This window comes from Mycteria americana, chromosome 10 (assembly GCF_035582795.1).
Source record: "Mycteria americana isolate JAX WOST 10 ecotype Jacksonville Zoo and Gardens chromosome 10, USCA_MyAme_1.0, whole genome shotgun sequence".
NCBI classification, from domain to species: Eukaryota; Metazoa; Chordata; class Aves; order Ciconiiformes; family Ciconiidae; genus Mycteria; species Mycteria americana.
The window spans coordinates 8,314,371-8,328,139 of NC_134374.1; the positions used below are offsets into that span (position 1 = coordinate 8,314,371).

The 13,769-nt window shown below is 52.1% G+C and overlaps 1 protein-coding gene across 3 annotated transcripts; it reads right to left on the reverse strand.

The window, feature by feature from the left end:
• Positions 1 to 431: 431 nt before the first annotated feature.
• On the reverse strand, positions 432 to 9,422 carry RAB39B (RAB39B, member RAS oncogene family). 3 transcript variants are annotated; one of them, XM_075513480.1, is made up of 4 exons: positions 9,128 to 9,422; positions 4,516 to 4,736; positions 2,001 to 2,152; positions 432 to 1,378 (listed from the first exon to the last, which is right to left on the reverse strand). In XM_075513480.1, exons 1-4 carry the CDS (start codon positions 9,340 to 9,342, stop codon positions 1,274 to 1,276), a joined length of 693 nt encoding a protein of 230 aa, XP_075369595.1. In that variant the 5' UTR covers positions 9,343 to 9,422; the 3' UTR covers positions 432 to 1,273. The 3 variants fall into 3 exon arrangements, with proteins under 3 accessions (XP_075369595.1, XP_075369597.1, XP_075369596.1); XM_075513482.1 differs by lacking the exon at positions 2,001 to 2,152 and having other exon boundaries at positions 1,281 to 1,378; positions 3,555 to 4,736; positions 9,128 to 9,420; XM_075513481.1 differs by lacking the exon at positions 2,001 to 2,152 and having other exon boundaries at positions 1,281 to 1,378; positions 3,022 to 4,736; positions 9,128 to 9,420.
• Positions 9,423 to 13,769: the final 4,347 nt, after the last annotated feature.

Below are 13,769 nucleotides of genomic sequence, written 5' to 3' on the forward strand. Positions count from 1 at the left end.
CCGTACCTTTCCTGAGGGCGATGCTGTTTGTTCCAGTGTCTTTGGCTGTAGCAGAGAAGCGTTTAGATCTAACGTAGTACTGGACTAATGGTATCTGCCCGCTGCTCAGCAGGCTGAACGCGGGGCTGCTCAGGCTGCAGGCCGCTTCTCTCCCTTTCTTTTTAAGAGCATGGGCAGTGACAGGAAAGGCAGCTGCAAACACGTCCTGATTTCTCCTGCAATTTTCTCTTCACTTTGGATTAATGAGATCCCAACAGGCTAAAGCGTGCTCCCCCTCCCTCCGGCTGGTCCTAAGGCAGCAATTGCCTGCCTTTGTTGCGCACAATGAAATGACGAGTTAAGCATTTCTGCACGAGCAAAATCAGTGCTGTGTGCCACTGCCGATGACCTCATGCTGGGTATGGGGGGGCAACCGGGGGGGACCGCATTGGAGCTGGAATTGCTCGGTAGGTTCAAAAGGTATTTGGCTTGGGGGGGATGGGAGATGGCTGTGGCCATCATAACTCTTGTTTGGGGTGGTTTTTTGTTTGATACGAAGTAAATACAAAAACCAAACCAAACCTCATAGACAAGAACTGAGGCTTCCCTACGACGGATCCTTGCCCGGTGTCGCTCTGTCCTTTGCTGTTAAGTCTCTGTTCCTGCGAGTAAGAACAGGAGGTCGGTTTGCAGAAGCTGTTTCAGCTACTGCGACGCTAGTCCTGCCCACTGCCGAGAACGGCCTCCTGGAGGGGCTAAGGCTGGGTTTGGCTACTGCTGCAAGGAACAAGGGGTTTGTTTGGGGTTTTCTGGTTTGTTTTAGAAGGGCCAGTGTTTCTATCGTTGCACTGTTTTTTCTCAGGAAGGTAGCTGGCTAGTTCTGAAGATCTAAGCCATGGGCCTTCAGAGAAAAATGCATAGCAAATACTGTTGCAAAGAGTGCCCGTTTATTGTTGAGCCAGTCCATGTCGGACTTTCCATTACGGCTGCGGTACAGAAGTGGTGCAGGTAGCAGATAGCTGACTGATAAAGAATGGGGAGGCAGAAAGAAAAAAAAAACACCAAAGTTTCTTTACAAGTTTTAAATTTCACATTATCACGTAGTAACCATTTTGCTAAATACAAGCATATTTTCAGTCACATACAGACAGCTAAATACAGCATTATTTTCACATTTCGTTACAGTGCATAACAGAAAGCGAGGAAAGTGTATACTATGCTTTTATTCTGGAGGTTCTGAGCAATTTCAATCTAACATGCAGATTGCTTTTAACGTGGTAGAGACCACAGAAAGTTAGCTTTTTCTTTTTTTTTTTTCTTTTTGTCCTAGGGTAAAAGTGCTCCTGACCTTTATCCTGTGAAAGGTACCACCTTCTGATTTCTCTAGATCCCTCTTGCACTAGAAGTCAAAGCATTAAAACCAGTTGTTAGAAAAGAATTCTTAGCATATCCTAGAAGTTCTTCATCTTAGAAAAAACATTCCAAATTTTGTACAGATGAATCTACATTTCCTATATTTTAATAAGCTGTCTAGAAAATGCAAGGAATTAGAAAAAGATGTATATAATGATTTCTCTATCATTTAATATAACCATTTATTACCTCTAAGTAGTTAAGACTGCATACATTTTCTTCTGTACTGTTCCTCTTTAGAATTACTACACCTGTATTTTTAAATTGAAGGTTTACTCTGGAGGCCTGAATGCACTTAGTTAGTTAGGCTTTCTGGAATTTCTCTCTGGGAGCAGTAAAGGGGAATCTCTAAAACCCATTAAATAAAATATTGGTTGTCTCATGAAAAGTGATCTTTCCCCTGCTGGCCAGGTTCCTGCACAGAGAATTATAGAATCTTACTATTGCTAAAACGCCGTTTGACCCAACTTCTCACTGCTGTTAATGTAGCACTCCAGCTCTGCTACCCTCAGCTAGGCAACCCCAGACACACCTCGTGAGCAGCCGGCCCCTGAAAGACCGAAGCGGTTGCTTGGCGGACTTTGCATTCAGCGAATGAAGAAACTGACCCTTTCGTACTTGTTTGTCCTTGCCTTAGCCATATTTTCACAAACAGACCTGGTCCGAGCAAACCTTGCGCTCTCCGCTGGCGTCAGCCCGTGACAGCCCACGACAGCCAAGCTCCTGTGGCACTCTCTGCATCTGCTCCCGCTTTGCTTACCTAGAAAGAGATTTTGTAAAGGGGTATTTTTTTTTTTTTAAATATTCAGGGCACTGAACTCGACCACAACTGAACCCGCCTGGAATTCACTGGGCTTTAGCACAAGGTTTTTGATAGGTTTATAGCCTAGTCAAGAGCGATCAGGGTTAGCAGTGACAAGCTTACTGAAAGGTGCTAGACCATTGCCACCCCTCCCTTCCTCTAATTTGCAGCCAGTGCCCTCCCAGCAGGTGCAACACTGCTGCTCCCCTGCAGAGCCCAGGCACTGGAATTGTTCCTAGAACACTGAAAATAAAAATGTTATTAATTTTCAGGGTTTTGGTTGTTGCGTTGGGTTGGGGTTTTTTTGTGGGTTTTTGTTTTTGTTTTGTTTTTTTTACAGCTTTAATACGGAAACCACAGGGTTTTTTTCTTCATACAGACCTGCCCATGTGCTGCAAACCGTGAGAACAGGTTCAAAGGGAAAAATCGGCTGAACTCAAGAGCAGTCAAGAAGACCCACGCTTTTATAGATGGGTAGCTTAAAAAGCTGTAACAAGTATTTTATTCTTCTCTTCTTAGAGGCCTAAAATCAAACACTAGATGCTTCCTGTGGTTTTTACCTAATCCCTCCCTCCTGCCCCTTAGCAGTTTGGTGTATAAAGCTTGCAAACTTGAGTAAAAAAAACAGTCACTATAGTTTTGTTTGTTTGCTTTTAATAGGCTGAACTTCCCTAGTTTGCTACAGGAGCACGGTTACCCTGCTGCACTTCAAAAGCTTCAGTTAAAACTTAGCAGAAGCAAAGCTTCTAAGTGGTGAATGGCATTCCCAGAAAACATCCACCTACGTATAGCTTTTGTAACACGGCTGCCATCCTATGATGACCAACCTGAGATGGATCATCTTTTGTCACATTAAAACATGGAGGAAAACAAATTTTACTCTTGAGCTTGTCTTGTGTGGCTTTCCTTTCCACCTGCTCAGACACTTCTGTTGTGTGCTCCTCCTTCCCAGTGCTAGTTCTCTTCTTCCACAGATGTGCCAAGAAAGAAAATGGTACTTTAACAGCAGAAAGTACTGATGGAAGCTGTTGCTTTCCATGCTATTTAATTTCTTTAAAAGCAAATCTCACCTTTTAGGATGTCTGATGCACCTGAGTTAAGGTTTTCAAGTTTTTTTTATTTTGTTGGGGGGTTTGTGTTTATTTCCCCTCCTTTCCATTCCACCTTTTGACCTGGCTGGCAAGACACCCAAAAGGTCAGCACAGTGCTGTTAGCAAGGCAGAAATGTTGGTGCGTCCCACCTGGCTGAAACACCCCAGCCTTAAAATATAATACATGAGGACATGGTTCTCTCTTTATGCTCTTGATCACTTAATTCTGTTGGAAAGCCCTGAACTCAGGGTACTTTCAAGGTACTCACCTATGCAGTAAATGCGTAACAAATGCATTGAATAATTACTACTGGAGCCGGAGTTGCCACTTAGAATCCCAGTTCAGCACAGCAAGAAAAGCACTATTGGGGAGGGGAATAAGTTAAATTTTAATTACCAACCAAATAACTACTGTTTTCCTCTTTAAATCTCACAGAATATTCTTTGCTATCGAACTAGGTTCAAGAACATAAGAAAGAAAATTCAGAAGTGTGCACACCATGTCAGTAAACTTTTCCTGTGGAGTTGGCCCTATGAGAAAATGGTATCTGTGCTGCCTTTACACCTTCCTGGTACCAAACAGCTGACACAAACGGAGACGTCCTCTTTCTTTCTCTCTGTCTGCCCATTTGTCATACTACTAAAGCATCCATACTGTGGCTTCAACACCCAGCATGGAGCTATGGATTTACTTAAAAGAGGACATGTGCAGCACCCTGGCACGTGCCAGCCCATTCAGCTCTCTGTATACTCTCTCCTGTCTCGTGCAGCCCCTCATTTCTGCTTCCTGTCTCCTTACAACATCTACATGCACCCCCACTCACTCTCCTTTAGGTTTGTAGCCCCCAGTTCTGAAAGGTTATTTGGAACAGAACATTTCTTTCCGGGGTCTGTTCTGGTGTCCAAAACAACGTGGGAGGCTGTTCACAACGGGAGTGTTGCTCTCCCTTCTGTCACACTGAGTTCACTTAGTAAAGTATGTTTGGTTAGTAGAGTTCATCACCACTTGCCTCACTAGAAGAGCTCAGCACAAGCATCGCCTATCTGATTTCACCACTTCTTCTGAAGAGTGCACTACATTTGGGACAAACCCGCTCTTTACCCCTTCCCATCCCTCCTGGATTGAAATTTCCCCCCTTTTAACAAGCTCGTATATATCTCGAGTCAGATCAGTGAAGGCCTTCTCCACGTTAATGGCATCCCGAGCTGAGGTCTCAATGTACTTCATACCATATGCAGCAGCCAGTTTCTCAGCTTCGTGCCTGGTGACTTGCCGCTGTGTGTCAAGGTCACACTTGTGACCTACCAAAACAAAGACGATCTGGTATGGCTGGACGTGCACCTTGGTCTCCTCTAGCCACTCGTGCACGTTCTGGAAGGACCTGCGGTTTGTAATGTCAAAGAGGAGGAGTCCGCCAACCGAGTTCCTGTAGTAGGCTCTGGTGATGGACCTGGAAACGAATGATCCACAACAAAAGTATAAGTTAAAGCTGTTTGGGAAGAAGGGCACAGCGAGCTTCACGTGAGGTTTTCTTTGTTTGTTTGTGTCTTCTGATTTTTTTTTTTCTTAAGCCAAATGTAGCCCTTCTGAACATACGTCTTTGTTAAGTAAGCAGCATTACCACCACCCTGTCTACCCAGCAGAATACAGGGCAGAGGAGGCCATTCAGGCAATGTCTTACCACTTTTAGTTTGTGCTCTGTAGAGCTTGTCATTCAAAAAGACAACTAATCTTGGCTTAAAGATTTCACTCTTGGGTAACTGCCCCACTGATTTGTTACAGCTCTGTTCAAAATCCACCCCCCCCCCCCCATTTTTGGTCTCTATTTTCTACCATGGATTTCTGTATGCCCTTTGCTGTTAGTCTAAAGAGTCCCGTCCCCCACCACGTAAGTTCTCTGAATACCTTGTCTAATCCATTGGTTTAGAAGCACTGTAACAAATGAAAGGATTCATTTGAAACCAAACACCCACTCTCTGACGGATACATAAAAGAAGGAGGCTACAGATTTGGAAGGCAGGCCATGGGGTTGTAGCTCCCCTCCATACACCCAGGGGCTCGGCACAGGGACATCCACCGACCCTTACACTTTCTTCCACCACACCACTGGTCAAATTGTCGGCACGCACCGTTACAGCTAACGCACGAGCAGGAGCAGCCAGGCTGACCTCCCGAGGAACAGCAAAATGATACAACAGCTTCCTAGGGGAATCTGCATTACTGCTGGTCTTGTTCCTGCCAAATACTGACAACGTTAAACAGTAACCAAAAAGACCTCCGAACCGCGGGCTGAGAAATGGAGCGCATCTTCCACAATTCTTCCGAGCAAGGGCAGACTTCAACGCAGCCAGAAGCAGCACGTGAAATCAGCTAACACAGGGCGATAGAGCCAAGCTGAGACCACGAGGCTGAGCAGAGCTACAGTTCAATGACTGCTACACGTGGAAAAACCAAGAAGCTGTAAAACTGTGATGTTTCTGCAAAGTCACGGATTTGTTCTAAATCCAGAAGCAAGGATCGATTTCAGTCCCTGGAGGAATTCACGCTCAGGCCTGAACTTTCCTTGCTGGGAAAATGTAAGCACTGCTGCATTTTTACCTTGGGACAAGTCCCATTTTGGACGTGCAAGGCTGTTGTTAGGGGTTATTTGGTCCTGTAGTGTGTGTATCTAGCGAAACTGCCCCAAGAAAGGGTGAACTGGAGTTTTCAAGGATTGCTTTATCAACAGACATGCAGTGACGGGTGAAAATCCACAGCCAAAACTGAAGAAAGCCAGAAGAGGTGGGGGAAGATAGTTGGCTGCATTTGAATAATTTCTCCTCTCCCAATTATCTGGCTGAGGGACAACAGTAGCTCTGCACATTTGGCACTGGGGGAATTAGATCTGCCTTTTGCTATGTAGCCAGCCACAAACAGATACTGGCGCTTTGAATTCACCCCCACACTGTCACAGGCATCTCTGCTTCTCCCTTGTGTTCCGTGCCATCAGCCCTGGCTCCTCCTGCCAACATCAACAATGCCTCAGGTACTTCTGAAAGACATGACGGGATCTAAGCTGAACGCTGCTTTGAGGTAAAACTAGGTGAAGGCCTCAGTGCTTTTTCTGAAAGCCTTTTCCACAGACTGTTTTCCTTACCGACCCGCAGGAAGGAAAGTATATTGCCTTCACGTTGCACGTCACCCCCCAATTCCTTTCCAAGATTCCTACCTTCCCTCCTCCCACCATGCTCATACAAGCTCATGCAGAGCAGTACAGGGATTTGCACCTATTTTGGCCAAGTTTTAACATAAAGGTGTTGCCTCTGTCTGGGAACTCTCCCCTGCTCTGTACCCATGGTGGGGACTCTTGTTCTGGGGTTTGCGCCTGTTTGTTCGAGTCTTTCCCTCTCAGCCAAGGGAGAGCTGCCGGCTGGAAGGAAACGGCTCTTCTGTAGGTGGTGGTACACAGTTCCAGGGAGAGAGGGCTGCACATGCCTTTGCTTTTGTTAGCATTACACAACATCACACTTCAGACAAGGAAATCACAGTAGCTGAGCAACCAGAGATGGGCAAAACCTGCTGGATCCAGGAAGAATTCGACCCTGCTCTTCTACAGCTCCAAAGCAGCCTCAGCGCTGCCCCAGGCAGCATGTTTGGGGGCCTGATCTGGCAAAACAGAATGGCACATGCTTAACTGTAATTTAAGCCTTGACTGCACGGAAATTGCTTCTAATTTATGGAGAGTGAAAGAGCTCACAACGGGGGTCAGGAAGAGCAGAAATGTAGCACAGCTGCAGACCAGAGAATGCCAACAAGGTGTCTTCAAAATAGCTACAGTGGTTTCTTCCTTGTGGGGCAGCTGTTAAACTACGCAAAGCAGACTGGAAATGCTCAAATCAAAGAACTCTGAAAAAGCAGAGCTCATTCTTATGAATTTCCTTCTTACGAAATTCCCTGTGCTACAAAAAAAAGGTTTAAGGGTTCTGGAGAGCACCTGCACCGTCGTGCTTCTTGCCTATGCCCAAAAGTCTGAGAGGCTTCAGCTTATTCCAGTAATAGCTACATCTTGCCTTTTGCCAAAAAAAATAGCTTGCAGGAGGAGTCCAAGAGCTGCCGTCTTTGTGGGGTACACTTTGTCACAGGGATAATGGCGATCTGAAAGGCATAAACACAAAATGGACTTTTTTGCCTGATTTTGTCATACTTCAGAGCGCACCTGGGTTTGCTGACTTCCCTCTAGCTTTTCACATTGGGAATTTAAGTCTGCGCTTTTCCAAGTTGCACGATGTGTTTTTTTTTTTTTAATGTCACTCACTGTTCCTGCCCCTTACACTCTTCCTGCCTTTGAACGCTGCTGCCCATGGCAGCGGTGCAGCCTGCCCTTGCGCTGAAGGTCGCCTGCTCATCATGCTTACAACCCGAGCGCCGGGCCGGGTCAGCCACCAGCACTAAGGGTAAGCAGCCTCCAGGGCCCCAAACTTCCTAATGTGTAAAAGAAAGGAAATTGAAGCCATCCGACAGCTTTTGCTCTTCACGGCAAAGGCAGAAGCAGGGGACGGCACCCAGGCGTGTTTTCTACAGACCTCAGCCCGAGAGCCAAAGCTGGAAGCTGATGCAACTGCAAGCTAAAGCACCTCCTCTCGCAGCAGAATACAGCACCAGCTCCTCGCCCCGAAAGGCCGCAAGGTAGCAGAAGAAAAACCTGTCAGTGGATAAGGACCGACTACTGCACATCCTGGGCCAGATGCCAGCGCCACAGATGCAAAGGAAGGCGCTGAGAGGGGAGGTTTCATCTATTGAATGAAACCAAAACATTCTTCGGGCGAGTCATTACAGCACAGAAGTAGAAGCTACGTGAAGCTGCGCAGAGATGCGGAGCAAGGAAAGTGCTCCTGGAGGGAGCAGGATGAAAGAGCGGACGAGGGTTAAAGATGCATGAAAAATATAAGCAAACAGGAGGCAGGGAGCTGAGGGTACACTCACACCCCTTCCAAATGAGCACTGTCCGAGCAGCATCCACCCCGTGACAACACCAGCCCCCCTGTTTGGGCCTGCTCCAACCGCGACTGCTGTTTTCACCATACAGTTCTGTGGGAAACTCTTGGCACGGTCCCACATGCCACCTTTATTTTTCCTCATCGAGTCTTCGTTACTATCGCTTAACCTCTCAAATCGCGTGCGCCCGTGCAGCGCTCCAGAGAGCGCCTGTCATCCCTGCACAGCCCCAACCAAGGGTTTGTCCCGGCCTTTCTCTGTCCGACAGACAGCTGGTCTCTGCTGTCGCTGCAGAGAATCAAACCGCATATTCCACGGCGTTTAGCGAGCCTAAACGTGTGTTCGGCTACGAAACATCCTGGTTACTGCCTCCCTGCACCAACCAGCGCTTTCCCTGCCGAGCTGCACCTCTGATGCACGGCTCCTGGTAAACATCCCCGGCCCCCTGCGCTGCCTCCGGGCTCCGTCCCCCTCCCCAGCGCGGCGGGGTCGCTCCTCTACACCTGCACCCTACACACCCTACACACCCTACACACCCTACACACCCTACACACCCTACACGCGGCCATTTGGGGTGGACACAAACCCCGGGTACACAAAGCGGTTCGCTTCCCCCGCGCGTTTTGCGGACAGCGCTGAAAAAAGAAAAAACAAAACCCAAAAAGGTGCAATTTGACTCTTCTTTGTCTCATTCGCCCATCGCCGGTGCGGGCCCCCCCGCCCCCCGCGCAAGCCGGAGCCCGGCGCAGGAGGAGGGCGCCGGCCCCAGCCCCGCAGCTCCCGGCCCCGCGCCGCGGGAAGGGCCGCCCCGCCGGGAGCCCGGCCCGGCCCGCCCGCCCCCGCCGCCGCCGCCGCCGCCGGTCTCACCGGAACCGCTCCTGCCCGGCCGTGTCCCAGATCTGCAGCTTGATCCTCTTGCCCGGCTCGATCTCCACCAGCCTGGAGAAGAAATCCACGCCCACCGTGGGGTCGGAGATCTGGGCGAAGCGCCCCTCGGTGAAGCGGCGGATGAGGCAGGACTTGCCCACGGTGGAGTCGCCGATGACGATCAGGCGGAACTGGTAGAGCCAGATGGCCTCCATGCTGCCGCCGCCCGCCTCAGCGCCCGCCCGCCGCCGCGCCGCCCATGCCCGGCCCGCGGGCCCGGGGGCGGCCGCCGCCGCCGCGCCGCTCGCCCGCAGGGGGCGCGCCGGCCGGCAGGCGCCGCGCCGCTAGGCCGGGACCGCGGCGCCCCGGGGGCCGGCGGCGGCCCGGGCCTGGGCCCCGCCGCCGGGGCGCGGGCGGGCCGGCCCGGCTGTCTGCGCCGCGGCCGCGCCGCTCAGGCGGGCCCCATCGCGGCCGGCGCAGGCCCCTGCCCGGCACCCCGCTGCCCCGTCACCGCCGGCGCATCCCGCCGAGCCCCGGCCCCGCCGCCGAGGTGCTGCGCGGATCGCGGGGCCGGGCGGGCGCCGGCCTCCGCCTCAGCCCTGCCGGCGCGGCCCCGAAGCCGCGGCAGCGGCGCTGGGGCCCGGCCGAGGGTCGCTCCCCCACCCGCTGCGGCGGAGCCCGCTCCCCCCGCGGCGCCGCGGCGGCCGTTCCCTGCGGCTGCAGCGGTCCCACCCCCCGCCGGTGCCAGAGCCGGAGCCGGAGCTGGGGCCGGTGCCGGGATGCGGGATGGAGGCGCGGCCGAGCGCGGGGCGCGCCGTGATGCAATGGCGGCCGCGCTCTACCGCACTGCCGGGAGGAGCCGCCACCCCCGAAACGCGGCCGCTGCGGGAGCCGGGCGGGGGCGGGGCGGGGCGGGACCGTGCGGGGCGGCGGGGGCGGCCGGGGGGAGCCCGGGGCTGCGGAGGACACAGGGCTGCGGGGATCCCCAGTGGCCGCGGGGAGCCCGGGGCTGAGGGGAGCCCCGGGGCTGAGGGGAGCCCGGCGCTGAGGGAGACGCGAGGCTGAGGGGAGCCCCGGGGCTGAGGGGAGGCGCGAGGCTGAGGGGAGCCCCGGGGCTGAGGGGGACGTGAGGCTGACGGGAGCCGTGCCGAGCCCAGGACCAAGGGGGAGCTGGGGGCCAGGCAGCCCCGAAGCTAAGGGGCGCAGGCCCAGGCTAACCTGTCTCAGCTTTCCCCGGGGCGAGGGGCGTCAAGCAGGGCACGCAACACTTCTCCGTGTTTTAAACCCAAGTCTCATTTCGGGAGAGGTTCAGGCTCCTCAGCGCTGCGTCCCGGGCTTCGTTCCCCTTGAAATCTAACGGGGGGAGCCCAGGTGCTCCCGGCACTTTTGAAGGGCCTCTGCACCGCCGCCCTGGGCAGCGGGTCACCTGCACCGTGCGAACTTTGTCTGGAAAGGGACTGTGGTAATAGTAAGGTATCTTACTAACAGACTCATGAAACCCAGCATCTCCACATGCACACACACATCAATATGTGTGTGTGTGTATATAGTATGTGCATATACATATGTGATGTGTGTACAGTCTCAAAAATGAATAGTTACAGACATTAAATACCCAGCAACTTAAACGCTACAAATCGTAACAAATCCATTTTCCCTCATTCCGCTCGAGCAGGTTCTTGGCTCCGCAGGGCGAAGCACAGTGTTCAGGAACCCCAGCAGCAGCAAACGTCGCGCAGCATATACACGGATACCTCGGATCGTAAGTCCCAGTTTTGACCGGCCTGTCCCAAACGGGTAGCGCAACGGGTAGCGCCGCGCACCGCCATAGCAGCACACGGCCGCGCTCGCGTGGCTCCGTGGGATACGGCTGAGTTCGAGCGCCGGCTTGTTCAGCACTTGCCACAGCAGAGTTTTGATCTCTGGAAGGGAAAATGAGCATATTATTAAAAACAGTGACTAAAATGTGTATATTAAGTCAAACATAAAAAAAAAGAGGACTGTTGACACTTTTCTTTTTTTAAATTTATGAAAGTGTTGGTGGTTTTTTTTAACTAAAGATGGTTTCATTAAGAGCTCCTCCTGCATGACCACTATTGAAATAAACACATTCACAGTGGCTATTACATTCATTAGATCCTCAAGAAAAGGACATTTATATAGGTGAGATAGTTAGCGAGCTTGCAAATTGGACTAGGACGTTAGAGAGACCATTTCAAGTCTTGGGGAATAAATGGCAAGGAATTTTTCAATATCCTTTGAAATAGAATATATTTATTAAAAAATAATAACCCCAAAAGATCCTATTTTAAAGTACCTCAGGACAGGAAAGAAAACTGATGAAGCAATCTGCACAGCAACAGAAAAATATTAAACCTATAAATCCGAGTTAGCAGTACATTAACCAGTGACTCATTGCCAGCAATGGGTTGTGAGGATCTGTTGCACTTTACTGTATGATTTCTGAGTATTTGATGCCCATTAGTTCAAGCCCACAACAAACTGTGGTTTCTCTTGACTGTTTTTCTCTCCTCCCCATGCACTCACACACACCGTCGCCCCATTCCCTTTCTTCCACGGGTTTGACTGCACTCAAGCAGGCACGAGGCACTCATCAACCATCAGCGGCACCTCCAGGAGGTATCTCAAGGCAGAGGTGCCGGTGGGCGTTTTATGGCAGCAGCGTGAGCTACGACAGGGAGCAGCCGAAGCACCCTGACTTGCAGGGCTGTGAGGAGCCAAGGAGAGCACCAAGGGGTGGGCTGGTGCTCAGCAGATGCTGTCATAGCTAGAGGAATTCCTGGAGCATCAGGGACTTCTTTTCCCCAGCAAATAAACCCGCAAGATCCCGTGATGCAGATATTATTTTCATCTTCTCTGAACACATGCATATAGATGAACACACGCTGCGTGACTAGGCAGCCGCGATATTAATTAGCAGCAACTGAGGAGGTAGGAGAAAATGAGATCCTGGGAGAGCCTTTGTTCTGGTACCATTTTAGAAAATGGAAAATCTGGTGTCTGAAAGAGAGAGAGAGAGAGACAGAGAGTAACCTAGATTTGATGCAAAAGCAGGTTTGTTGGCTGGGGACAGGACAGCGGGTGCTGGTGAGAAGCCACGGGAGCGTGCGCACTGATGGCAGCGCTCGGAGCAGCCTCTGCGGGCTGTCGGCAGCCCTGGACTAGGGGCAGCCCTTCAGTGCTCCTTCCCGTGGGTCCGGGGGTGATTCCGGAGGAGCCCCTTTCTCCTTGCAACTGCTAGTGCTGGGGGAGAGCTGCCTGAAAACGGCCTCAGCACGGGTGAGGGCATGGCTGAACCCATGCCGGCACACAGGGGCTGAGCTCTTGCATCTGCCGGCAGCACCCGTGGGGCTCCACAAGCAGGGTCCAGCCCAGCTGCCGGCAGCGCTGCTTCAAGAGGCCAAGGGGAGCCCCCGTGCAGGCAGCACCGCCGTACAGCCCGGCACTGCGTACAGCCAAACGTGGGGTAAAGCCCTTCCCAAGGGCCGCCAACACACACCTGTGCGTCCAGCTCCTGCACAAGGTGAAAAAACATCCACACAATCAGCCACTGGAGCGGGTATTTCTTATTTAGTAAATGTATTTTAAGGCAGGAAAGCTGGGACAAGAAGGGGCAAGGGCTGGAGAACGACTCCCTTGCTACCCTGCGCTGCCTGTAGTCTCTACCCCAGAGCGATTATATTGACTTCCTTTTAGTGTTAGATGATGAAGCCCTAAGCAGACGCTTAGGAGGGGCTTTTGCGAGCCCAGTTCCAACCCATTTCAGGCTGGTGGGCAGCGAGTGCCGTGTGTGCTCCAAATGGCAGGAACCGCTGCCGTGCAACCCCGCATTAAGAGCCCGGCGCCAGCCTCAGCGGTCCCTGCGGCTGGGGCGGGATGGTTTCAAGGCAGGCAGCTCCTCTCAGGCAGGAGCTCTCTGCCCCGAGGCCCAGGCTCGCTGTGGCTGGGCCACAAACAGAGAAGCTACTGAGCCATGGTCAGGGATGGCTAGGAGTTAGTCGTACCCCCAGACACCAGCACTGCGATTCGCAGAGGTACTTCCCTCTAAGTAGTTTGCCATTCAGTTGTAGTTTAGTTTTTCTCCAAAACAAGCCAGTGCCCTTGACACCCCATAGCTGTCAGCTGGAGGCTGAAGCCATCTCCAAGCCCATGGCAGCACTACGAGGAGCAGAGTGCATCAGCACTGCACACACCATGCAATTTTAATGCCCTTTCAGTTTCCAAGGATACAAAAAACGATCAATCAGCCACAATCCCTTGCTGCGGGGCTGGCTGCACAGGAGCTGCGCGGGAGAGCCCGTGCCTGCGCCCCAGCCTGGGAAGGTGCAGCCATCGCAACACGCTGGTGAACCAGAGCACCTGAACCCACAGGCTGACGTCCCCGGCCCTCGCAGGTTTTATATCCCAGCCCCGCTTGCAATGGAGCTGCTCGTCACCGCAGAGATCAACTGCACCCACGTGGAGCCCTGCAAGTGCACGCTACCAAACAGACCAGTTACTGAAAGCAGTGATGGGCTACCCAGCAGGGCGATGGGAGTGCTGAGGACGGGGCTGGCTAACCACACGGAGCAAACAATTTATTAGCTACGTCCAAAAAACATCCCTGTTAAATTAGGCCTGT